This window comes from Triticum dicoccoides, chromosome 4B (genome assembly GCF_002162155.2).
Source record: "Triticum dicoccoides isolate Atlit2015 ecotype Zavitan chromosome 4B, WEW_v2.0, whole genome shotgun sequence".
Taxonomy (NCBI): Eukaryota; Viridiplantae; Streptophyta; class Magnoliopsida; order Poales; family Poaceae; genus Triticum; species Triticum dicoccoides.
Genome location: NC_041387.1, coordinates 653228097 through 653254827, shown reverse-complemented (window position 1 = coordinate 653254827; position 26731 = coordinate 653228097). Strand labels below are relative to the sequence as shown.

Sequence of the window (26731 nt, the reverse complement as noted above, 5' to 3'; positions counted from 1 at the left end):
GAAACTTGAGGTTTGGTTTTACTCGTAGCTTGACCTATCCGAGCGTGCCCTGAGAAAGAGATATGTGCAGCTCCTATCGGGATTTGTCGGCACATTCGGGCGGTGTTGCTGGACTTGTTTTAACCTGTCGAATCATCTTGTTGTACCGAGATACCGAGTCTGATCGGTGTGTCTTGGGTGGAGGTCTATTCCTTCGTTGACCGTGAGAGCTTGTCATGGGCTAAGTTGGGACTCCCCTGCAGGGATTGAACTTTCGAAAGCCGTGCCCGCGGTTATGGGCGGATGGGAATTTGTTAATGTCCGGTTGTAGATAACTTTAATTAAACTTAATTAAAATGTAACAACCATGTGTGTTACCGTGATGGCCCCTTCTCGGCGGAGTCCGGGAGGTGGACACGGTGTTGGAGTTATGCTTGCGTAGGAAGTTCCTTTAGTTTCTCGCTCGTGCTTCGCCTTCTCTTCTCGCTCTCTTTTGCGTATAAGTTAGCCACCACATATGCTAGTCGCTTGCTGCAGCTCCACATATATTTGCCTTATCCATTCCTATGAGCTTAAATAGTCTTGATCGCGTGGGTGTGAGATTGCTGAGTCCCTGTGGCTCACAGTTACTACAACTCCAGATGCAGGTCCAGGTGATTCCGCTCCAGGTGACGATTACGAGCTCAGGTGGGAGTTCGACGAGGACTCTCAGCGATACTACGTATCTTTTCCGGATGATCAGTAGTGGTGCCTAGTTGGGGTTATCGATTCAGGACCTTGTCGCATGTTGGGGGTCTTTTCTATTTTGGCGCCGTAGTCGGGCCATGAGTGTTTGTTTGATGGATGTTATTTATGTACTCTGATGTGACGTGGCGAGTGTAAGCCAACTATGTTATCTCCCCCTTTTATTATGTATTACATGGGATGTTGTAATGATTGCCTGACTTGCGACATTGCTTTCAATGCGGTTATGCCTCTAAGTCGTGCCTCGACACGTGGGAGCTATAGCCGCATCGAGGGCGTTACAGTATTGCATATCCTTTTCAATACAACCGTACATGATATGCATACACGCACGCTCATGATAGTGGTTTTATTTGAGTTGTAATTAGTGATCAAGTGGTCGGTGGTCCGCATGTGGCAATGTGGTAATGACAGGATCTTCCTGTTTTAGTTTGACTTGAGAGTGATAGAATTCGTTTTTTATTATCTGTCTTTGAACGCATGTCTGGATTGAAGATTATCTTACATTAAATTTCGGGAGCCTTAGATTTCATTGAGCAGTATATGCATATCTCTAATTGTGGTGAAAGAACTTTACCTTTCTATATGTTGTTTCTTCTTAAACCATGTCTTAGTACTATACCTTTCTATATGTTATCTCTTTTCTATGTGTTATCTATGGTCTAATTGTCAAATGGTACTGATAAAAAAGTTGAATGTATTTAGAAAATGATTATTGTGGAATGGCAAGGATGGAGCAGATAAGAGACATTTAGTTAATTGGGAGACAGTGTGTCGACCTGTTGCAATGGCAGCCATGAATTCAGTGGGGCTTAACAGGTAGGAGTGGTTGGTGATGAATTGATAGGTGGAGGATACACGAAAGCAACCGAACAAAAAGAACAAATCAATCAGGCAAATGTGAGTAGAAGTTAGAACCAACTTTGCCAAAATGTACGCTAGCTAGCTTGTTCCTCTACGTACTTTCTAAGCAGCTAGCGAGTAAGCTCGCCATGAGCCAAGAATTCCTCCTAGCGACCGAACAACCATCACAGAGCCACGAACAACAAGAATTGCACGACATCGTCCGGCAAGAGCACCATGGGTACACCATGCAACAAGGCGGTGGCCCGACGTTGTCCGGCTACGGCCACAAGCGCAAGATCACTCTGATCCCGCTCGTCTTCCTCATCTACTTCGAGGTGGCAGGCGGCCCTTACGGCGCCGAGAAGGCCGTCCTCGCAGCTGGGCCGCTCTTCACCCTGCTCGGCTTCCTCATCTTCCCCTTCGCGTGGGGCGTCCCGGAGTCGCTCATCACGGCCGAGCTCGCCACCGCCTTCCCGGGCAACGGCGGCTTCGTCCTCTGGGCCGACCACGCCTTCGGCCCGCTCGCCGGCTTCCTCCTCGGCATGTGGAAGTACCTCAGCGTCGTCATCAACATCGCCGCCTACACGGCCCTCATCGCTGACTACCTTGGCGGAAGCGGAGTGGCCCCCGCGGTCGCGCAGCCCGGCGGGGCGCGCACGGCCGCGGTGATCGGCATGACGCTGCTCCTCTCGTTGGTGAACTACGCCGGCGTGAGCGTTGTCGGGTGGGGCGCCGTGGCGCTGGGGATGGTGTCGCTGGCCCCATTCGTGCTGATGACGGCCATGGCGGTGCCCAAGGTGAGGCCGAGTCGGTGGGCGTCGCAGGTGAAGGGGGAGAAGGACTGGAGGCTCTTCTTCAACACGCTCTTCTGGAACCTCAACTACTGGGACTGCGCCAGCACGATGGCCGGGGAGGTGGAGCGGCCCGAGCGAACGTTCCCGCGGGCGCTGGCAGTCGCCGTCGTTCTGATCGCCGGCAGTTACCTGCTGCCGCTTATGGCCGCGACCGGCGCCACAGACGCGTCGCCGGATGCGTGGGTCAACGGCTACTTGGCTGACGCGGCAGGTACATAGGAGTACAAACTTGCGTCCCTACTCCAAATCCATATCCACCCTAACCCATCCACAAACAGAAACGTTCAACTTATATTCCATTTGATACATCGATCCTACAAAAGTGTCACGATTTTTTGCTACCATGGTTAAATAAAAATCTTGTACCCATAGTCCAATACTAATGAAATAAGAGCATCAATGGACATATTGTTTTTTGGGTCTGACGGTGGGTTGAAGTGATACTCTGCTTGGTTTTTGCCAAAAAAAAAGTGATACTGCTATTGGTTTAAACAAGGATAAACATTTTTTGTGTCAAACTATAATTTATATCATGCACGATGAACATCACTTCACATTTGTTTTTTTAGCAAAATCATGACTTTTTAGAGAAAACTACATTTTTGTTGTGTCTAAGCAGGCATCATCGGGGGACCATGGCTCAAGTACTGGACAGGGGCCGGCGCAGTGATCTCTTCCATCGGCATGTTTGAGGCCCAGATGAGCAGCGGCACATTCCAGCTCCTCGGCATGGCAGACATGGGCCTTCTCCCAGCTGTCTTCTCTCGCCGTGCCGCCCGTACTGGTACCCCGTGGGTGGCTATCGTTGTGTCGACTGTTGTCACAATTGCTGTCTCCTTCCTCTACTTCGATGATGTTGTTGCCACTGCTAACTTCTTGTACAGCCTGGGCACGCTGCTCGAGTTCGCCTCCTTCCTCTGGCTCCGCATGAAGTACCCAGCGCTGAAGCGCCCTTACCGCGTGCCGCTGTCGCTGCCTGCGCTTGTGGCCATGTGTGCCGTGCCATCTTCATTCCTGGCCTACGTGTGTGTGGTGGCCGGGTGGAGGGTATTCACCCTCGCCGCGGGGCTTACTACTCTCGGTGTAGGGTGGCATTGCGTCATGAGAGTATGCAAGGCCAAGAAGTTGCTCAAATTCAACAACGCAGCTGCTGCTAACCCCCAACTGTATGCCCGTGACAACTATCATCTGGTTCTGGGGTGATAAATTATCTTAGTTCAGAAGTGGCCATGGCTCGTGGTTTTCGACAACTGAATTGATGCTTTAGTGATCACTTTTAATTGGGTGAGCTGGATTTGGAGCTAAGAAAACAATTCCAAGCCTATAATATTGTCGAGTTGTATATGCATATTTGTCTTTCAGAAAGGAGGATATTTTTTTTCCTTTTTTCGAAAAGGAGGCGTACCCCCGGCCTCTGCATCTCTTCATGCACACAACCATATATTAAAAATAAGTTACCCGAAGGTTCCACAAGAAGTCTCAGAATGAAACAAAGGTTTTACTAAACAAAGAAATGCCACAAGCGGCCAAAAAGTAAAATCACAACCGGTCCCATAAAGACTAGGAGACTAAACACCTATCCTATTGTTGTACCGCCATCCAAACCGGTTGTATGTATCACGTGCAACCATCTCCCATCGGTTGCGCCCAATATCCATATGCTCCCTATGGTCCGCATGGCTGAGTAATGACCACATACGGATCAAAGTAGACGCCCTGAAGATGACCTGCAAAAAGTTGGTTATGCTTTGTCTGTTAAAGGCAACGTCAACGCGACAATTTCATAAAGACCAAAGTAATGCACATGCTCCCACTCGAATATGTGTCGCGGACTTTGGCTCCACTCCAGCCAACCAGTTGTCAAACAAATGTGATATCATGAGAGGTGGAGTTATGTTGAAGGTAACGTGAATAGTTCTCCAAAGCAGTTTATCGAGTGGACATTTGATAAATAGATGCTCTATGGTTTCATCCTGGTCACAAAAGCAACATCTTTTACTTCCTTCCCACTTACGCTTAGCTAAGCTATCTTTAGTAAGAATGACACCATTATGCACAAACCACATAAATACTTTTGTCTTCAAGGGCACCTTAACTTTCCAAATATGTACCGTTCTCGGGATAGTCCCGGTATTAATCAAGTCCATATACATTGATTTAACCGAGAATACTTCTGACCTGGACATCTTCCATTACAGTGTCTGGTACATCTGAAAGGTTAACCTCCATTAACCTATGCACAAGATGTAACCATCTATCCCAACGCTCACCAATAATAGACCGCCTAAACTGTATGTTAAGAGGACTGGAACCCAACACTGTAGCAACGGAAACCTCTTTCCGTTGTGCAATGTTGTATAGGGATGGATACTGCAAGGCTAGCGGCGAATCTCCTAACCAAGTGTCCTCCCAAAAGCTAGTATGACGTCCATTCCCGACGATAAATTTATTCCTGCTGAAGAAGGCTACTTTCGTCCTCATAACGCCTTTCTAGAACGGTGAATCAGACAGTTTTGCAGTAACCTGGGCTAGTGTTTTGGCATAGAGATATTTATTGCGCAGTAGCTGAGCCCAAACTTCATCTCTTTCTACCGATAAATGGTACATCCATTTGTTGAGTAAGCACCTATTTTTCACCTCCAAATTTTCAATTCCCAAGCCTCCCTGGTCCTTAGGTCTACAAATTACATCCCATTTTGCTAATCGGTACTTATTTTTGTTCTCATCAATTTGCCAAAAGAATCTAGATCAATAAAAATCCAATCTTTTCTGTACCCCAACCGGGACTTCAAAGAAAGAGAGTAGGAACATGGGCATACTTGTGAGTATAGAATTAATAAGCACCAATCTTCCTCCATAAGACAAAAGTTTACTCTTCCAGCAACTTAGCCTCTTTTCAAACCGATCCTCGATACATTTTCATTCTTTATTAGTGAGCTTGCGGTGATGAATCAAAATCCCTAAATATGTGAAGGGTAACGTGCGTAGTTCACACCCAAACAACTGCTTGTAAGTTTCTTGTTCTTCTTTGGCGCGTCCAAAGCAGAACAGCTCACTCTTATTAAAATTAATCTTCAACCCTGATAGCTGCTCAAAAAGGCAAAGCACTAGCTTCATGTTTCTGGCCTTAGCAAGGTCATGTTCCATGAAAATAATAGTATCATTGGCATATTGAAGAATGGGCACCCCATCCTCAACCAGATGTGGGATAAGACCACCTACTTGGCCGTCCTGTTTTGCTCTATTAACAAGAACAACCAGCATATCAACCACAACATTAAAGAGGATCAGAGACATCGGATCTCCCTGTCTCAATTCTTTTAGCGTCTGGAAGTATTGACCAATATCGTCATTTACTTTGATGTCGACGCTGCCTCCTTGTACAAATGATTCGACCTGCTTCCTCCAAGCCTCATCGAATCCTTTCATACGCAAGACCTGCTGTAAGAAAGGCCATTTCACTTTATCGTATGCCTTTTCAAAATCCACTTTGAAAACCACTCCATCGAGCTTCTTCAAGTGAATTTCGTGCAAGGTCTCATGAAGAACGACCACTCCCTCGAGAATGTGTCGACCTGGCATAAAGGCAGTCTGGGTTGGCTGTACCAGAAAGGAGGATAAATGACATTGCAACGGTTCCAAATTCAAAACATGGTATCGAACGCACAAGCATAAGTTTAGTTCAGTTGTCAGAGTATTTGAGCTAAAATTCCCTCTTGCTAGTACACTGGTTGTAATTATCTTCCATGGTTATCGATGTGTATAACTATGATTTTGTAGGTGTGTAAAGAATATTCTTCTTCAATTATTTATTTTTCAACAACTAGTGGATTTTATTGACCCAGAATGAAGCATCAAGAAGATACAAACACAATGGGCACGCACCCGGTCTCTATATTACTAAGATGCACATAGCCGACACTAACTCACACACAAATAAACCCGCCGGCAAATAGCAAAATCATACAAGACCAAAGCCACGCCTAAGCGAGGAAAATAAAGGGACCCTGAAGCGATCAACAACGATCAACAAACTACAACAACGACCATATCGCCACCAAGTATCTCTTCACATCGCAAGGACAATTAGATTCTTCAACAGTAATGCCTTTAAGAAGGAAACGACGCTCAAGCACCGCCTTCACTTTTCCAGCCATCATGGGTCATGTTTTAGGTATTCATCCTGAAGAACAAATCTGAGCATATCCGAGCAAAGCCTCCAACAAGGTAACGACACAAACACATCATCATTGCCAGATGTAACCAACTTGGATCAAACCTAGGATTTTCACCCCCAGTGCTTAAGATCGGGTACTTGAGAAGCACCATTAAATCGAACTCAATCATGTGTTGCCGTCACTACTTTTCTGCAAACCCAGCAGCTACATGCTTGGCTAGAAATAGCTGACGCGGCTGCGCAACCAGACCCTCTGCGTCAAGTATTGTCCATAGTTTGCATCTCATCATGAAAAGCAAACTTGCCGGTGTAAGAGTTGCCGGAACCCACAAAGGAGCCATCCGGCCGCATCCGGCAACGCCGCCAGTACAAGCTGCTGGTTGCCGCCATCAACTCTAGAAAGAGAAAACTCAGGAAGATCTTTCAATGGCCACCTCAAAACTTGGCGGAAGGCACCACCACTGTAGCTAGCCCAAACCAAATGTTGCTCCTCAATCATCATGGCCGAAGCACATGAATGGTGGCTACAGGAAACAATGGCAGCCCGTCGGTCCGATGTGGAGACCTGAAAATTCGTAATTCATGGTAACAAGGGCACATCCTGAAAAAATTATCCTGTACTAGCTATTGTACATCTGAATTAGGGTGATGACAAGTGATTAGGTGGTAAAAGAGTGACAATTGTACATCTGAATTAGATGGCCCACCTTCATTCTTGACCACTGCAGTTCTGTCGGAACTCCAATCCTAAGTCACACCGATCTAGCATGTAACACATCATATCACTTTACAGCCTCACGCATGGTAATAGGGTGATATTTTGATACTGAAAGAAACTTTGAGTCTGGTACACGGTATGCTTTATCGTATGGAAGGAAGAAATAATTTACTGCAACAACATAAAATAGATTGCAATCGATTCCCGCGGCAACGCAGGGTATCATCTAGTTTAGTTCATTGGGAGACAATGTGTCGACTTGTTGAAATCGCAGCCATTAATTCAGTGAGCCTTAATAGGTAGGAGTGGTTGGTGAATTGATAGGTGGAGGCTACACGAAAGCAACCGAATAAAAAGAACAAATCAATCGGGCAAATGTGAGTATACCTGTCACGCCCAATATGCGATACTATCCTAAAGAGACTCGAAGGTCCCACCAAGGATAGAACCGCATATTGAAACGCTTTTGCAAGATGGATATCATTACATCAACATTACATAATAGATGGGGATACATACAAGAGGCATAGAATGCCACACGAATACAACATCACAAAACATAATAGCATCATCCGACTACGGATGAAACACAAACAGAAACTCAAACGATATCCACCCTGCCAGGCTGCCGACCTGGAACCTATCCCTGATCGAAGAAGAAGCAGAAGAAGAACTCCAAAACAAGCAAACATCGCTCTCGCGTCATGATCATCGCATAACCTGTACCTGCAACTATTGTTGTAGTAATCTGTGAGCCACGAGGACTCAGCAATCCCATTACCATGGGTATTAAGACTAGCAAAGCTTAATGAGAAAGGAAGGGGTAAAGTGGTGAGGTTACAGCAGCGACTAAGCATATATGGTGGCTAACGTACGCAAATGAGAGCGAGAAGAGAACAAACGAAACGGTCGTAAAGCTAGCAATGATCAAGAAGTGATCCTGAACTCCTACTTACGTCAAACATAACCCAAAACCGTCTTCACTTCCCGGACTCCGCCGAAAAGAGACCATCACGGCTACACACACAGTTGATGCGTTTTAATTCGAATCTGGTGTCAAGTTATCTACAACCGGACATTAACAAATTCCCATCTGCCACATAACCGCGGGCACGACTCTCGAAAGTTTATACCCTGCAGGGGTGTCCCAACTTAGCGATCAACGAAGGATATATCTTCTCCCAGGAAGACCCGATCAGACTCGGAATCCAGGTTTACAAGACATTTCGACAAAGGTAAAACAAGACCAGCAAAGCCGCCCGATGCGCCGACAATCCCGATAGGAGCTGCACATATCTCGTTCTCAGGGCAACACCGGATGAGACATCCTACAAGTAAAACCAGACCTCGGGTTTCCCCGAGGGGCCCCGCAGTCTACTCGGTTCGGACCAACACTTACACAAGCATTGGCCCGGGGGGGCTAAAATAAAGATGACCCTCGGGTTGGCCGACCCAAGGGAAGGGTATAGGTGGTGGTGAGGCAAATGGTAAAACCAAGGTTGGGCCTTGCTGGAGGAGTTTTATTCAAAGCGAATTGTCAAGGGGGTCCCATAAATCACCCAACCGCGTTAGGAACGCAAAACCCGGGAACATAACACCGGTATGACGAAAACTAGGGCGGCAAGAGTGGAACAAAACACCAGGCATAAGGCCGAATCTTCCACCCTTTACCAAGTATATAGATGCATTAATTAAATAAGAGATATTGTGATATCCCAACATAATCCTGTCCACCATGGAGCAATCTTCAACTTCACCTACAACTAACAATGCTATAAGAGGGGATGAGCAAAAGCGGTAACATAGCCAAGCAACGATTTTCTAGGAAGGGTGAAAAATGTTAGAGGCTGACATGGTAATTTGGGGAGGCTTGAACAAAAGAGATAGGTAGCGCAGCATAGCGATAGAACGAAGCAACTAGCATAGCAATGATAGTAGTGAGATCTAGGGTAGCGGTTATCTTGCCTGAAATCCCGCTAGGAAGAAGAACGAGTCCATGAAGAAGACGAACGGACGAAGCCAACCAAGCGTAGACGAACGAATCCTCACGATCGCAACGAAACGGGAACTATCGAGAAGCACACAACATGGTAAACACACCACACATAGACAAGACATGATGCACAACAAGCATGATGCAAGACAAGACTACATGAAGCTACTCATGACTTGAGATGATGCAAACAAGAGCAACACATCAAGGCAAGTTTAAATGAGGCCGGAAACAACATATAACAAATCCGGTAAGTCCTCATATGCAAGTTTCGAAATTGGTCCAGATCTGAATAAACCTTATGTTCAAGTTGTTAAACAGCAAGTTAAGATGCACCAAGATGATCTACACGAGATTCTAGTCAAGTTACATATAAAGTTCATTTAGTTCGGAGCTACGGCCTAGAAGATATGAGCAAAACAAGTTAAACATGGCATTGATGCAAAATGCATACAACCATCAAGCAAACACCTCAAAACAAGGATGCAACATGATAATATGAAACTACATGTAAAATCAAGCAAGTTTCATATAGAGCACACTCAAAACGGAGCAACGGTGCAACGCATACACTCCAAACAAGATATAATAATAATCTGTCCAAAACAGCAACTAGGCATCTTGCAAGCATCAAAACAACATGCTACAGTGCCACAACATGAAAACAAAAGACATGGACATGATGTACAGGTAAAGCATAACAAAACATGAACACTGAGTTATCTCCAGAAATCACTAGAACATGCTCAAAAACACATGCCAAGATTGCAAATAATAACAGTTTCAGACTTTGCAAAAATAATATCAGGTTGCAATGTTTAGAGCTATCAAACAACATGTTACAGGAACTTAACATGGCAAACAAATGCATGGCATGAACCTACTAAATGCATAGATCAAAAGGCCTTTACTGACCATCAGGCAAAAATGATCAGAAGATATGATGGCACCCATGTAAACATGGCAAATGATATGACAGATTCATACATGGCAGGAAAAACAATAAGTAGGCATGTTGGTGAGCTTTTACCACTCACCACAGAGCATTACATGACATGACAAGGTAACCAACAGTAAGAAGACATGTTTGTGAAGGTAAGCATGGCAAGAACAAGTTCATAGGGTGCATGGATCACTAGAAAAACACATGGCAAAACTGAACTTAATGTTAACAGGCTGACAGCAACATTATATAGCAACTTTGGAGCAAGATAAAAACAAGCCACCTCAGGCTATAAATGAAAACAGGGTCATGTATGGATAGAGCATGACATGAGTAACAAAACATCCTTAGTGATCATCTCCATATTATGCATAGAATGACTTGTAGCAGCAGGTTCATATAGCATCACAAAATAACAGATTCAGCCTAACAAAACAACAACATCAAGTACCCTACTTAACAATATTGATGCACTCAGTAAAAGACTCACAAAAATACATGGCAAACACCCCTTTAAAGATGGCATGATGTAATACAAAACACATGTAGAGCTCATGCTCATAGGATGCACACATCAAATGCAACGAAAAAGACAAATCATCAAATTCTGTTAACAGACAGCAGTTAACATCATATAGCACTCTTGCAACGATGATTCAGACATCAAGATGATCTCAAACAAGCATGGCACAATGGAACAAAATGTAGAGCATCTCCTGACGAACATTTTGATATATTATGCACACAGAACGGAGCAGTATTCAACAAGTTATGATGCGTTGAACAGGGCATGAAAATATTGCTGAAACAGTGACTTAGACAAAAATATACCCTCCGAAAAGTCAACACGGGACGGGACAGAGGGATCCGGGGACGCGGGACGCTGTTTGGATCGAGGGAGTGGTGGATCTGATCCACTCCCTCGGATCTGGTCGGAGCTCCGGCGAGCTGCGCGGTGGCCGGAGACGGAGGGGACGACGACGAGCGGCGGGGCGGTGACCTGAGGGAACCGAGGCGGCGGCTGGGCGAAGACGGGGCGCTGGAGAGGTGGCGGGGCCGCGCCGGTGGCGCCCGAGGCGGCGGGGATCGGGGAACGGCGGCGGGGGCCGCGGATGGCGAGGCCGACGAGGAGCCCGCACGGCGGCGGACAACGATGGCGCCCGGGGCGGCGGAAGCCGGGCGCGGGCGGAGGAGGGTTTCGACGGGCGCGGGCGGCCGGAGGCGAGGAGGCGGAGGCGTGGAGCCGCGGCGGCGGACGGTGATGGCGCCCGGGGCGGCGGAGGGTTTCGGCGGCGCGGGCACGGACCCGGGCAGTGGCGGATCTGGGCCCGGACGGGCCCGCGATGGGCTTCCCCGGGCCGTGCGGTGGAGACGGCGGTGGGGGAGAATCGGAAGGCGACACGTGGCGGCGGCGAGGGGGCTGGACATGTCCGGCGGCTGAGCGGACATGTCCGGCGCGGTGAGGGATAAGACAAAGGATAATGTTAATGCTAGAGTCGATCAACAGAATATTTGTGATAGACCACGTCTTCACATGCAACCTCCCACAGGCAGTCGAAAATCTTGGTTCAAGCCAGATGTTGACTTCATACTTAAAAAGGATTATAAGATGGAGGCATTCAAGTGGCTGAAACACGTCGTGAAGTTCACTGATGGTTATGCGTCGAATATAAGTAAGGGGGTCAATCTTTCAACGGGCAGAGTGACCGGGCTCAAGATTCATGACTATCATGTATGGATTCAGCGGATTATGCCGGTGATGGTTCGGGGCTATGTTCCCGAGCGTGTCTGGCGTGTGCTTGCGGAGTTAAGCCATTTCTTCCGAACGCTTTGTGTTAAAGAAGTATGTCCTGAGAAGATAAAAGAAATGCATAAGAAGGCGCCAGAGTTGATATGCAAGCTAGAGAAGATCTTCCCGCCAGGCTTCTTTACTCCGATGACACATCTCATTTTGCACCTTGCGAACGAGGTATTGTTGGGGGGCCCTGTGCAGTATCGTTGGCAGTACGACCCTGAGAGACAGAACAAGCATCTGAGACAGAAATGTGGAAACAAAGCTAAGATTGAAGCTTCCATAGCTGAGGCAGTTATCCTAAAGGAGGTGGCAGACCTCAGGACAGCCTACTATCCGGACCATGTTCCCACGTTGCACAATAAGGTGTCTCGATACAATACAGAAGAACCCAAGTATAAACCCAAGTTGCCTCTATTCACCGGGCAAGGTGGCAGGGCTGGATGCTCGAAATCTTATGTCATGCCACGAGATGAGTGGGAGGATGTCATGTTCTATATCTTGCACAACATCAAGAAGTTGAGGATGAGTGGATGAGGTAATACCTTTGCACCATTCTTTTAGTCAATTCATTATGTTCACTTTGCCTAGTTCTTATATTGCTTTTCTTATTGTAGTCGATTCGTTGAGGAAGAGTGGACGGGAATGCTGCCTCCTACTGTAGCGGAGGCACTTGCTCTTCTTCAAAAGGGTGCTGATGGAAGGAAAAATTTCGTTGCGTGGTTCATGGAGAAAGTAATATTTCACTTCCCTATTACCCATTTCACACTTCCAATTAAACTCATGCACCCTATAATTTCAATTAAACTTGTAGGGAAATGATCCGAACGAATCAATGGATGAAGAATTGAGATGGGTTTGACCCTACCGTCATGACATGCCAAAAGTATGATGTGAATGGGTATCGCTTCCATACAGAGGAGCACCAGAACAGTCGGCCTGATCCCAAAACCATAAATACCGGAGTCTTCACCGAATGAGATAATAATGTAGATTACTATGGAAGGGTAGGAAAAATATACAAGATTACATTCAAATGTGGCCGTAAACACCTAAGTCTCACTGTGTTCAAATGCCGATGGTTCGACCCCAAAAAGGGTCTGAGACATACGCCTTCTGTTGGTTTAGTTGAAGTTAAACCATCAACCGTCTATGCTGGAGCTGATCTCTTTATCGCCGCTACCCAAGCCACACAAGTATATTATCTGCCTTACCCATGCCAGAAAGAGTACTTAAAGGGTTGGGAAGTTGTGTTCAAGGTGTCGCCACATGGTAAGCTACCGGACCCGAATGATGATGATTACTACAACATAAACCCCATGACATACGAGGGAGTGTTCTTTCAAGAGGAACATGATGACGTGGTCCGAAACAAGGAGGATGATGACTTGGGTTATGTTGACCTGGATCCAAACGACGACGCCGCACGGATTGATGGTGAGGCAGTTGTGAATCAAAGGGACATAATTATGCTTGAAAAGTTAAATGAAGACGCTGACGCTGACGATGAGGAAGAGCCTCCACCTCCGTCAGACAACGAAGAAGATATGCGGGATAGTGACGATGAGGATGAGACCGGTCGACAAATAGATTACAATAGTGATGATTCATATGGGTTCTAGAAAATGTATGTTCTTTTAATAATGTGCTCTTCCGTTATTAATGTCTTTCCTGTATGCTTGTTTTTTTTATATCCTTACTAATTGTTTATTCTCTTCTCAACGTAGGTTTGCTAATCATGGGCAAGTCCAGCGGTGCCAGTTTCCTCAGTAAACTCAAAGGAGGACTTACTTGGAGTGGACGAGCCCACAAGGTTCCCTCCCGACTACGCGAGGATGGCACCTCACAGGGAGGTGGAGGGGTCGGGGGAGGAGACCCTAGAGGAAGAGGGGGTGGGGGGAGAGCCCCTAGAGGACGAGGAGGTGGGGGAGAGGCAACCGGGCCAAAAAACTCCGGGCCGTGTCCGAAATAGGAGGGTCTTCTTCGATGCCCTCCTATGCGGATGCAGCTTCTGAGTCTGAGGAGGAGGAGTATATTCCTGATGTCGAGGAGGAGGAGGGTGAGGAGGAGGAGGCCGAGGAGAAGGAGGCCGAGGAGGAGGGTGAGGAGGAGGGCGAGGACGATGGAGGGGAGGTTGACCCCGAGTTGTGGGGTGACTTGCCACCGGGTGCTCCGCAGGGGTGGCTGCGTGGTAATGCCGGAGTACCTACACCACCTTCTATCGAGGCGGACAAGTGGCTCATTGAACCTGCGGGGACAAAGTAAGTGCATCTCAATCATACTTTCAACACATGACAACATTTTTTTTATTGTACACCTCATTGAACCAGAGCCGATGTGGTCTTAGTTGCGTCTGCAAAGAAGAAAGCTCGTCAGTTGCAGTACGAGGTGCATTGGGTTGCCGTCTCACAGTACTACCACATCTACCTGCAACAAAAGATGACCAAAACTCAAGCACAGAGGCAAAAAATTACCATGAGCAGGGAGCAGTTCATGATGGTAACTATTACTGACTTTTCATTGTTTCAAGGAGTCAACTATATGTTTCGTGCTCACATGTCATGCTTCCAAAATTTGCATAGGTTGTTCCTCGTTGGTGCTATGGAAGGCATGACAGATGGGCGTGTTTGGTGAATAGGTGGGTCGGTGACGATCCAGAGTTTGTTGCCAAGAGCATCAAGGCCCGGGCTAACCGTGGAAAAGACGGGACACACGGCCAAGGAAACAGCAACCACTGGGGCTTCAAGGCCATGAAGGTATATCTATATGAAAGATGCATTTTGGTTCTTCTTTACCGTCATGTTCTTATGTATGGCTAACTTCTGTTTGACGTTGCAGGAGGACAAGTTGCAGAGGCCGCTCTCAGACATGGAGTCATGGAAGCTGGCCCGCGAGTGGAGTGATCGCAAGGAGGGCGAGAGCCAGTACTACGGCAACACCGAGAAACACCTGGAGTCTTACACTCAGAACTATCAGAAGTTGCATCCGGATGTTCCCGTTCCTGAGGTCGCCCAGTCTCAGATCGACGACACGGCGGTGGTGGCCATCCAGGGTAAGTCCCATGGCCGGTATCCATGTTTCGATGGCTTGATCACTCCGTTGATCTCGTACACACGGCTTCGAGCTACCAACCCGAGCCCGTTAGAGAGTACGGGGCGTTCGCAGCCTCCCTTAGTCCGCCAACGTGTTGTAAGTACTTCCCCTTATCTTCTTTGTCTCTATCTTTCTTAGTTTATTTTCATCACTGCCCACTTAGAAACAACCTCAATTTTGTAGGCATATCAGGCCTTTCTCGAGCATAGGCATATTGAGGTGAGGGAGTACTTGCAACGAGTGAAGGCAAACGATGATTACAGCCGTCAAGTGATGGCGGTTAGTTTTGCCCTCTTAAACCAAGCTCAAATTTGCACTTTCATTCCTTCTGACTTTGTTGATCACGGCTTGTTTCTAAGTGGACTTGTTTAACTAACATCTAGGCTATGTTGGCATCTTGGACTAACCGCACGGAGCCACCACAAGTTGGACCCCCACCACCACCTGCGGGAGACGCCCACACATTCCCACGTTCGAGGAATGGCTGACACTAGGCGGTGATACTCCGGTTAGTAAATTTGCCTAACTAATAACAAACTAGTTCTCGTTCATTCAACACTATCATGTCATATTTACCGTTAGAATCTTCTTTCAAACATGTAGGGGACCGGTGGCTCGACTCCTGCTCCGTCGACCCCAGTCACTCCGATCTGGCAAAGTGATGGTGGTCGCGGTGGCGGTTTTGGCGGAGGTGGACTTGGCAGTGGCGGTTTTGGCGGAGATGGACTTGGTGGTGGTGGTGGTTTTGGCGGAGGTGGACTTGGCGGAGGTGGTGGTTTTGGCGGAGGTGGACTCGATGGTGGTGGTGGTTTTGGCGGAGGTGGACTCGGTGGTGCTTGATGTCGATGATGATTCCGTGTATGCGGCCGTTGTGCCATGTCTTTCACGTTTCAACTTTTATGATGTTTCATGTCTTGCACTACTCTTATGTTCGTGGACTTTCGCCGGTGATGATTTTTAGATGATGAACTTGACTATGTTTAAATGATGTTGATTGGGCAGCAGCGTCGTCGGCGTCACATTCCTTCCTGGAGGTGCTGCTTGGTACGCGGAGGATCGGAGCCTAGGATTGTCGTGGGTAGATTTCAGAGGGCGCAGCGGTAGTGGGTCATCCGCGCTTTGTCGAGCTGCCGGTGTTGGCATTGTCTCTTTTTCTTTGGCTTGTTGTGCTGCTCGCCCCAGCGTATGCTATGTTATCGGTGTTGGTGCTTTGAAATACAAAGCGGGGGGAAACCCTTTTTCGCTAAACACACATCATGTTTGTTTGATTATCATTCATATTCTCTGGTATGTATCTAGACAGTCACACATGCCTTGTACATGCATGAATTTTGTTCTTCTTTTTATCTTTCTCTCTCTGAAAGTTCTTTCATGTATGTCACATCAAGCTTAGATCAGCCGCTCACCTATAGCTTCTTCAACCACCAATGTTCCCCACTCGCCGAGGATATTTCATGCTTGTGCTTTAGTAACGCACTTCCCGCCCCTTTGTCGTTATTGCTCATTGTAAGCATGGAACATTGAGTTCGTTTCCTATACATGGGATAAACAGGACCCAATCGTCACCCTATGCTACTAATCCTTCATGCCGCTTGTTGATTTCAACTCATGACCATTTGTAAATTGCATGGTTTGCGTAAAAGTAAGTGAGGTGGAATTATGTGTAATAGATGAACAAACTCCCTCTTATGCACACAATCATAGGCTATCTCAGTTGGACGCAGATTTTGGAACTGGACAGCTGGTTGGGAGTTCGATCGATCCCAAAAAATTAGGTCACACCCGGGGGTGACGGAGAAGCCTAGGCGGCAGCATGGACGAGCTGAGCAACACATATGTCCATGAATTGCGAGGGCAGAGAAAATTAGTATGTCTGTATAAATGACGTTGCCACCCGACGATGGCATAGAGGCGCACCAAAAGGTATAGAAAAAACAATGCCTCTGTAACTTTTTATAAGACGTTTTTAGAGTGTAGAAATGTTTCAAGAAAACTTCTTATAAGACGTAATTTGAATGAAACTTATGGAGTAGACCATGCATATATCTATTAGGACATGCACGCAGTTGATCTTGACTTTAACCGTGAACGAGTGTCCTCAGGCGCCCTAGGCCTCGGCTGCGAGATCATGCATGGTGCTGCAACAACGAAGCGTTGGCACTTGCGCCGCACGAGAAGACCCTCCATACGAACCATACATGTCATGGCCTTATATTGTTGGCTCGGTGTGGTATTCGATCTGAAATGACCACACATGGCGGCTAAGCTTTCATTCATGTGTAGATTAAAGGATTGATAAATTAAGGGATTGGCTCATGGTAAGTCGACTTAAATTTCTACTTTTGGCCAGTCGAAACGTTTTGGCCGTCCGATGCAAAACAAGAGGTTCATGTTACTTCTTCAACCTCCAGCTCCCACCTTCTTCTTCTTCCCCAACCACCGAACGTACCACCGGCCGGACCGCCAGTCACCACCGACCGTGGATGGGGTGATGCATGTGTACGGAGGTAGGAAAGTACTAAGATAGAAGATGTAGATAGAAACAAACGTGGAACGTTCATAAGAGTGGTCCCGCACGAGATGCAATCGGCCGGATCGGTGTACGGCGAACATGAGTTGCACGTGGAAGGCCTTGCGGTAAAAAGGTACCCCGAGTAATAAGAGTGGTTGAGAGAGAGAGAGAGAGAGAGAGAGAGAGAGAGGAGCGGGAAAAATTCACCCCATAACAAAATATGGTATGTTATTGTTCACCATTGCCACAACATGTCCTCGATAAAACAAAATAGAAATACAAAATGGATGGGCCAAAAATGAAGAACGGGCGTGAGACGTGATTATGGGCGGGAAAACAAAATTTGGTTCTACGCGTTCTTTATTCGCTCGGGTCGAAGGCCGTATGTGTGGTGTGAACGTGCCCGAGACACGAATGTAGTCATCCCGGTTAGTTGTCTCCACGAGGCCTCTTTGACGGGTGCAAGATCGCCCGGGTCGAAGCCTGTATGTTGCACCATCTTTGGTACTTCTTATTAAATCGATTTCTCATTGCTGTGTCCAATCGCATGGTCATCTAACTGAAAATATTGCCGGAAAGGAATGATATCATTACATAAGGGCCTATGTGTACCTCTGATTGTTCAGGTTCAGAATTCTGCCTTCTATGCATGTTTCGAAGCTTGTTTGTTGGAGACCATCTTTGCCAGAGAAAATTAATTGTTATCAAAAATCAGTACAGTACCAAAAAAATGTGTACCAAAATATGGTGTAACTGTCACCCGATGAAAAATCGTCAAAGACAAAATCCATGCCCGTGGATTGAACCAACATGACAATCGTCTTGTAGTCAGCATTACAAACACACAAATAAAAAAGAGCCTCCATTTTGCAGATATATTCAATATCTTGAAGCTACTAATATTCCAGTAGATTCAACATCCCACAAAAACAAACATTTCTATTCTGCTCACAGAACCTATAATTTGAAACCATGTACACAACAGTTACAGGGTTCGAGCTGTTCAAAATCCATCCAACCAAATTAACTACTTGATGCAAGATTGGAGCAAACGAGCTAAGCAGAAATGTTACAATTAACTTGCAACCATGGCCAGGTTTTAAAAACAGATTAAACCAAATTGTTACATAACCAAGTTCTTGAAGGAGACACAGCCGAGCATCCAGCAGGAACATCACATCGAAAGAGACCACTGTTGAAAAGAATTGGCTGGAAAATAATAAGCATCAGATCAACCCCCATACTGAGGTTGACACTTCTTGAAATGAGGAGCCCAGCAGAGCTGCCGAGAAGACTCGAATCCGACTATGGCAGCGGCGACCGCGACTAGTATAGTGCTGAAAAATGAAAAAGATATCAAATCAGCCATTTCTAGGTTTAACCATGGTTGATATCCGCAACATGCAAGAAGGTTCTTATTCAACCCAAAAATTAAACAGTCTACAATACAAGTAGATGCAATCTGGATTTGTTCAAGACTTATAGACTGATAAAAGAACTTGCATGTTTTAGAGCTAGGACAACCATCTACTCTTCATTAGGAAAGGAAACCTCTGTGTTAAAATATTGCCAACGCATAAATTATGCTAGAGTAGGCAAATGACAAGCAAAGGAAACCTCTCAGTTCAATCCAAAACTCTGCAACTATAAAGTGATGAAGACAGGAGCAGCAGCCTCTCTTTGATTGTTCAACTTAGGCCCTGTTCGGAGTCACTCCAGCTCCTAAAAATAGGAGGAGCTGCGTTGCTTCCGTTTCCTAGCTCTGTGCTTTTTAACTCCAGCTCCAGGAGCGGAATGGTGGAGTGGCGGGTCTCTGAACAGGGCCTTAATAGGCTAGTTTTGACCAAATATTATCGATGCAACACTTGGCATCACTGAACGAAGCATCATGAACACTAGATAAGAATCACCATGGCCATCACATTATTTAGCAGCAGGGATGGATTGCCGTGGACACACGCGGAGCATGATAATAGACCAACGGAGAGCGGAGGAGAGGAGTGGTTGCTTACCAGCTATGATATGCCCGAGCGGAAGAAGAGCGACCAGAGGGGGAGCCGTCGAAGTGGAAGAAGAATCACTGCAAGGTGGCGTGGCTCCGTAATGCACCTGCGCGTGTTAGGAAGTGCAACCATCAGGGAAGCAAGCATATACATGGCACGCTGAAAGAATATATACCATAGCAGCAATGAAATTAAACACAAACCGCAAACAGTACAAACTTGATGGCACTACAAGTGCTACTGATATTCATAATCGAATATTTAATTCAATGAATTCCAACCATTTCTAGGTTCAACGGTGGTTCATATCTGCAACATGCAAGCAGGTTTTGTTTCTAACTCAAAATAAAAAAAAAGTCTACATTTACAGCTAGATACAATCTGAATTTGATCAAGAATTATAGACTGATAAAAAAGTTGGATGTTTCAGAGCCAGGATGACCATCTGCTCTTCATTAGGCAGATAAAATATGCAGCTAGTATTTTTCATTGATTGGACACACGTAGAGCATGAGAGAGAGAGAGAGAGAGAGGAGCAGAGGAGACGAACGGTTGCTTACCAGCTAGCTATGCCGGAGTGGAAGAAGACAGGAGGGGCAGGGCACGGAGTGCAAGAAGAATCGCTGCGGTGACTCTATTCTGCACCTGCAAAAACAAAATATCTCACACTCAGCAAAGTACACATGTTGCACCTCCATCCACGAATCAAAAGGAGTTCATCGGCAAGTGCAGCTACGGTCACCAATCACATACTAATTACACCAAAGAAAAACAGGAAATCAAATTAGATTTATAAGTTGTTGCTTAGGATCTGTGCTTCGTGGGGATTTTCTATTTCAGAGGGACGCCCAAATAGGACAACAGTTCCATCAGGATGAGTAACAACCATCAGCATTTGGCACATGCCACTCACAGCTAGCCAAGTCAACAGTAGTACTTATGAGTACCAATTGGTGATGTGCTAGAAGTTCAACAATTAAGACATGTTTGTGTCTTGCAAAAGAGAAGGAAGAAAAAAGAGACTTGCTGATAATATGCATCTCAATCGTGAACCTAGCTAGCTGAAGCTGAAGCTGAGCACAAGGAAAGAAAGAAAGGTGCTTGTTTGGGGGGTTACCTGCCCTGAAGCTGAAGCTGATGCGGATGAGGCTGCTGCAGGTGGTGAAGCTGGCGGTGATGAACTTGGTGCCGGAGGTGACCGAGTGCTGCGGTTAGGGTTCGGAGCCGCCCTGCGTCTGGACACGGGTCGGGTCAGTTGAAGAAATCGAGAAGAAGAAGAAGAAGAAATCGAGAAGAAGAAGAGGATGGAGGGCGCACGTACGTAGCTTTGGCGTCTACGTGCTGCAGCCCGTCGCCGGCGTGGAGGAGCACCGCCGCATCAGCAAGCTTTGGCTGGCCACCGGACCGAGAGAAGGTGGTCGCCATCCATCCATGGGCGGGTGTGGGGCCTCGGGTCGGGTCGGACCTCCATGGGTGGAGGACAGCGCGCAAGGGCCGGTTCCGGTGTGGATCCGGGCGTCGCTCCGCTCGATCTGGGGCCTTCCCTTCCCTTCCCTTCCATTCCCTTGGGAGAGAAGAGAGGGGGAGAAGAGAGGGCGAGAAGGTGAGGGTGGAGCGGCGGCGGCGGAGGGAGAGGAGGTCGCCGGAGGGAGAGTTGGGGTTGGGGCGGCGGCGGGGTCGGGGCAGAGGAGAGCAGCGGTGGTTGGGAGGGGAAGGAGGCGGAACAAGAGTGTATATGTGTGTGCGGGCGACGATATTTATTTCCCTTTGCTTTTTTTTGTTTGAAATCCACAATTGCGTGATCCGACCCATCGACGCACGACGACCCATCGACGCACGGCGCATGTGCAGCAAGACATGAGAATAATGGGAGATTGCTGATCATCATCGACATAGTTGGGGATCTTGATGAAGATCTGTGGGAAAACCTGTGCTCTCTTTGCCGACAGAGCACTACAAGTGGTAGTAAAATCATTATCACAAGCCGGTCTGACAAAGATCACAAAGCTAATATGAATACAAATTTATTTGAAGGCTACGAGTTCTAGTTTATTGCAGCGGTTAAAATTTTTTTTGGCCCCCCCATACATTCTTGCCAAGCTCCGCCACTGCTCTTATTCTCAGTAAGTATGGATATGGGGTAGCGTCCCGCTAACCGAGCTACTAGTCTAAATGCTGATGACAGCAAACATATACTTAGTTAATACTCCCTCCTCCCAAAATACTCCCTCCGTTCGGAATTACTTGTCGTAGAAATAGATGTATCTAGATGTATTTTAGTTCTAGATACATCCATTTTCGAGACAAGTAATTCTGGACGGAGGGAGTACTTGATTTCTTTGTCCAACAAAGGATGCGGGCTTACGTGGGACGTCGTGACAAGCAAGCCTGGTGATCTCTCTAGCTAGCTACCACGGTGGAAAAACTCAGCATGGATTGTGGCCTCCCTGTGAATACCACAATCAGCCAGGGTCCATGGATCCTGCAGGCATTTGCCACCATAGACTAACCCACAAGAGTCCGTTAGCTTCTTCCTCGCCTGGATCTTACTCCTGACGGCAGCGACCGTGTCAGAGCTTGCCACTTCAAGTGTGATTGTCTCACCTGCAAAGATCCTGACAAAGCTCTGCATCTTCTCCATGGAGGGCGCAGCCAGTCTTCTTTCCAAAGGTGGCAAAGGTGGCAACTGTTGTGGTTCCTGCATAAACCTCCCCTTGAACACATCCGTGAGCGCAGTCTTCGAATTGACCACCGCCCGCAGTAACACAACAGCCTGTAACAGATTGGCACACACTTATTCAGAAAGAACTATAAAACGGCATGTACTATATGTATCTAGACTTGCCTCTTGTTTGCTGATAGCAATGTCCATCTCCACCAGATCTCTCTTGCACCAATGCTTCAGCACCGACACTGCGGAAGCCTGATATATGCACAGATCATCGCCAACTACATATGTGTGATTGCTGACAAACTCAGGATCACACGAATGGCACGATGTTTTATCTTTCCCGTAGGAGCATCCTATCTTGAACGAGTCAAGGCTCGGATCCAGCAGTGCCTTTATGTCGCGAAAGCAGGGGCCTGTCAAGAATCCAGCCCTGTCTAGACCGGCGGCGCTCCTGTAAAGATTGTTGAAACTGCCGCACAGATGAGAGGTGCCGGCCAGGTTCTTGAGGATGCATCCCATGGGGTAGATCAGGAAGCTGAGGAGCAGGTCCAGGAACTCGTGCTTGCACTCGGCATACATGACCTTCCTGTCCTTCCTGTCGTAGAAAAGCTTGATGAGGACTTGTGGATGATATTGAAAGACTGTAGGATCACCGGTTTCTTGATACGAAGGCTTGGGATTAATCGTGGGTAAGAGCTCCGCGAGTAATGATCTTTTTGCCAAAACTGTGTGAACAGCTTGGCCATTTCCTTTCGCGAGAAACACGTCAGTGAATATGGTGGTGGATGAGATACAGGTCTTGAGCAAGGAAACCACCTGAAATGTATGAAAAGAATTGGAACCATTAGTGATAGGTATCTCGTAAGCATCAGGCGAAACAAATTCAGTTTGGGTCAGCTGCCTGAATTTTCCAGTGCCACTTCCAACTATTACCCTTTAGATCAACATCGACTCAACCATTCTCAGTCCTCATCTCAAAATCACTTCATGGTCCATATAAACTACTATTACTATTTCACAAACATTTCAGTTAAGTTACACACCTTCTAAAAGAGCAATCTTCACCTTATAGTATTTAGAGTAAAATGAATCGACCGTGATTAAACTTGTGATGAGAACTCACTTTGATCAAATTCATGTCATCACCCAAATATTTTATTCTAGTATTTACTACTCCCTCCGTCCCATAATATAATTAAGAACGTTTTTGAAGTTAACATAACTTCAAAAAGGTTCTTATATTATGGGATGGAGGGAGTATGTTGGAAATTTCCCAGTGAGTTTTTGTCGCAAGTTCAATTACCGCCCATGCATTTTGCTCTAGTATTTACTATGTTAGAAATTCTGGAGAATTAACAAAAGAATTATGTTTACCTCAGCCCATCCAAAGTCCACGTCCACCTCCTCGTAGCCGTCTCTGATCCCAAAACCTGGGCCGAGTCCCCTTAGAAAAGACATCACATTGCTCGTCGACGCCTGTTTAATCACCAAGTCGTCGCTGATCACAAAACGTTCTTTCCAGTTGGAGAACATCTCTTTGCGTGGTGTTTGGTTGTAGACATGCACCAGCCTAGCCATGGCTACCTCCCAGCACCTGCGTCTATGTGGAGGCGCATGCTTTTCGACAAAAGGAGTACACGCTGAGCAGCCAGAACGATTGCACCTGCACCCGTATAAAAAGATCTAGATGTAAATTGGTCGCATGTAGTGCAACCGGTATATAAGATGAAGAAAAAGATTTGAGGATACAGACCCGAATTCGTCCTTGTGCGATGGCCTGTGAAGCGTGCCATGGCAGGCGTTAACCTTCAACAGTTGGGCGTCGCGGAGGCGGTCGACGCTGCCGTAGAGGCTGGAGAGGCAGCCCGGCGAGGACGCTCCTGCGGCGAGCTGAACAGCTGATAGGGGAAGCGTGAGGAAGGCGAGGATGATGTCGACGAAGTCGGAGCCGGCATCGACGAACAGGACGCGCTTCCGCGGCTTGTCCACGACGAGCTTGATCTTGATGGCGGCCATAGCCGGCTGAGGTACCAGGAGCAATGGCACGTATGGCGGCCGTTTGCTGAACTTAAGTTAGAGGACAAGAGATAAAAATCAAAGGAATACGAGACGGTAGTATGTAGAATCCCAAGAGTTTTTACCCTCCAACGGTTCATGTGCACGCAGTTGGTGTGCGTGCCTCGGCCTCTTCGGCTTCCGTTCCGAGACCACCATTACGTCTTCAAATTCCAATGCGTCACATTTTGATCACTGGTCATTCCCATGCCCATTGGCACTGGTACTTAAAGCACGTTACTCTTCTTGCTAACCCACCCCGCTTCGTCTCTATCTGAACCAGTATATTGCACCTATGGCCACCATCAAGATCAAGCTCGCCGTAGACAGGACGCAGAACCGTGTGCTGTTCACCGACGCGGGCTCCGACTTCGTGGATGTCCTCCTCAGCTTCCTAACTCTCCCGCTCTCTGCAGTCCAGTTCTGCTCAGCAGCCGCGACTTCATCGCCGGGTTGCCTCTACAACCTCTGCGGCAGCGTCATCAACATTAGGGAGAGTAAGCTGCTGATGGTTGGTTCCTGCCACCGGATGCTTCTCACGCCTTCGCAAGAGCGTGAGTTTGGGACCTATGGGTATGTAACTATATATGGATCTCCGGGATCGGAAGGTTTGTAAGGCCCAAAGAACGGTTTGTGATCAGCGATGGCTGGACGATCAAGCCGGTATCCACGAGCACCATGCAGTCGCTGCCTCACAACTTCACCCCTGATGCAATTTTACAGGAATTTGAAGAGATGGAAGTTTGCGTCGGCTGGGCGGAGGTTTGAAAAAAAATCCATTTTTGTTAGACAAATCAATGACTGATTTTTTTTCTATAAGGGCATTCATTTTTCTCTATTAATTTGGATCCATTTACGAGTTCCAGGTTGTATCCATCCTCAAGGCTTCTCTTTCGTCACATACTATATTCACCAACGTCTTTCTATCCAAAGGAACCGGTGACCAGCCGGCTGGTCGTGTCACTGTCAAAAAGAAAATTATGCATCGAGCCAATAAAGATTCCGAATCGGATTCTTCACCACAGAGCAATATCAAGCTTTTCTACGACAGGCAGGAGAAGAAGGTGATGTATGCTGAATGCAAGCATGAGTTTGTGGATCTGCTCCTCGGTTTCTTGAGTTACCCACTGGGTTGTGTGATCAAGAACATGGCTGATGGTGCCGTCACTTGCCCTCTCGGCGACGGTGGCTTTGAAAATCTGTACATCAGCACCATCGAACTCGAGGCATCCGGCTTTATAACAGATGGCTACGCTGAAAAAATGTTGCTGAATCCATCCCTTTGCCCGTTCAGCACACAGTGCTTCGTTCTGGAAGAAACCTATGTGGAACCGGAACCGGAAGAGTTCTGCATGGGTCTGGCACCATATAGGTCATCTCGGACTTTTCTGGGGACATGTCGTAACTGCCATCCTAACCTGGTCGATGACCGAAAGTATGTCATAGATGATGATCTGCAGATTCATCAGGCTTCCGCTATGGCAGTGTCGAAGCACTGGTGTAGGAGAGACAAGGCTAACGTGGTTGAGATGGAAATCACCACCGGGATACAGGAGGTAATTAAGCAAGTTGAGATTGCAAGTAATGCAGAACAACTATATCCACCTTGCTGAGGTTTTTGTCAATGATTTTGTTGTCTCTTGCAGGTTGTTGTGCTGCTGCGGGCGGTGCTCACCTCGAAGACGGCGCTGACCGATGTGTTCATCAGCAGGCTGGAGGAACCACCTGCCCTGACGAATGTGAAGGTCGAGAGGAAGTGAGTGACAGAGGCGGTTAGCTAGTTCACCGTCTTCAGAACAAGTTTGGCGTTATGCCAAAAATAAAATTGGCGACGGAGATGACGACGGAACTTGTCGTTGTACGTTGTCACAGATCTAGTTCGTATTGTTCCTTTTCTAATATAGATGAACTTTTTTTGATTAAACATTTTGATGAACTTGTTATTCTACTGGCTTCAAATTTGTATCTTTTACATTTTTAATAATATTGGCCGTATGCATCAGTCTGATGCAGAGGCCGGGGCGAACCCCCTTTTTGAAAAAAAAATTGTATGAAGTGTTGAGTTTGATTGGATGAGTAAATAGCAAAAAACTACCACAATTTGGGTTAAGGTTCCAAAATCAAACACTTCATTGTTTGGCAAAAAACTACCACTTTAAGTCTTTTTTTTACCAGAAAATGCTAGTTACTGCTTTGATCAAATTAACCGTGATTATTATGACAGCTATGGCCCATCCGTCATGGCTGATGTGGCACAAATGTCAACTCCGTTTGATTTGACCATATGGGTGGATGTTATGACAGGCGGGGTCCATGCAGTGGCGGAGCTATGTGTGCTCCTGGGGGTGCTG

General features: G+C 46.9%; 2 protein-coding genes and 2 long non-coding RNA genes across 4 annotated transcripts; 3 read left to right on the top strand and 1 right to left on the bottom strand.

The window, feature by feature from the left end:
• The first annotated feature begins 1625 nt into the window (after positions 1-1625).
• On the top strand, positions 1626-3838 carry LOC119292066 (probable polyamine transporter At3g13620). The gene is made up of 2 exons (XM_037570895.1): positions 1626-2634; positions 3043-3838. Exons 1-2 carry the CDS (start codon positions 1716-1718, stop codon positions 3624-3626), a joined length of 1503 nt encoding a protein of 500 aa, XP_037426792.1. The 5' UTR covers positions 1626-1715; the 3' UTR covers positions 3627-3838.
• Positions 3839-14497: 10659 nt separating this feature from the next.
• LOC119294187 lies at positions 14498-14906 on the top strand. Its single transcript, XR_005143372.1, has 3 exons — positions 14498-14545; positions 14629-14802; positions 14885-14906. It is a non-coding gene; the product is annotated as an uncharacterized LOC119294187 (long non-coding RNA).
• Positions 14907-18527: 3621 nt separating this feature from the next.
• LOC119294185 lies at positions 18528-21290 on the bottom strand. The gene is made up of 5 exons (XR_005143371.1): positions 20976-21290; positions 20772-20889; positions 20215-20299; positions 19664-19760; positions 18528-18988 (listed from the first exon to the last, which is right to left on the bottom strand). It is a non-coding gene; the product is annotated as an uncharacterized LOC119294185 (long non-coding RNA).
• Positions 21291-24675: 3385 nt separating this feature from the next.
• LOC119292979 lies at positions 24676-26140 on the top strand. The gene is made up of 4 exons (XM_037571607.1): positions 24676-24953; positions 24998-25142; positions 25247-25936; positions 26027-26140. The coding sequence occupies exons 1-4, from the start codon at positions 24676-24678 to the stop codon at positions 26138-26140; spliced, it is 1227 nt and encodes a 408-aa protein (XP_037427504.1).
• The last annotated feature ends 591 nt before the right edge of the window (positions 26141-26731 follow it).

Excerpts from the sequence above, each read along its gene's own strand:
- LOC119292979 (XM_037571607.1), top strand. The coding sequence starts at position 24,676 with ATGGCCACCATCAAGATCAAGCTCGCCGTAGACAGGACGCAGAACCGT. Across the intron at positions 25,143-25,246 it reads TTTGCGTCGGCTGGGCGGAG|GTTGTATCCATCCTCAAGGC; the intron begins GTTTGAAAAAAA and ends TACGAGTTCCAG. Across the intron at positions 25,937-26,026 it reads TCACCACCGGGATACAGGAG|GTTGTTGTGCTGCTGCGGGC; the intron begins GTAATTAAGCAA and ends TGTCTCTTGCAG.
- LOC119292066 (XM_037570895.1), top strand. The coding sequence starts at position 1,716 with ATGAGCCAAGAATTCCTCCTAGCGACCGAACAACCATCACAGAGCCAC. Across the intron at positions 2,635-3,042 it reads CTACTTGGCTGACGCGGCAG|GCATCATCGGGGGACCATGG; the intron begins GTACATAGGAGT and ends GTGTCTAAGCAG.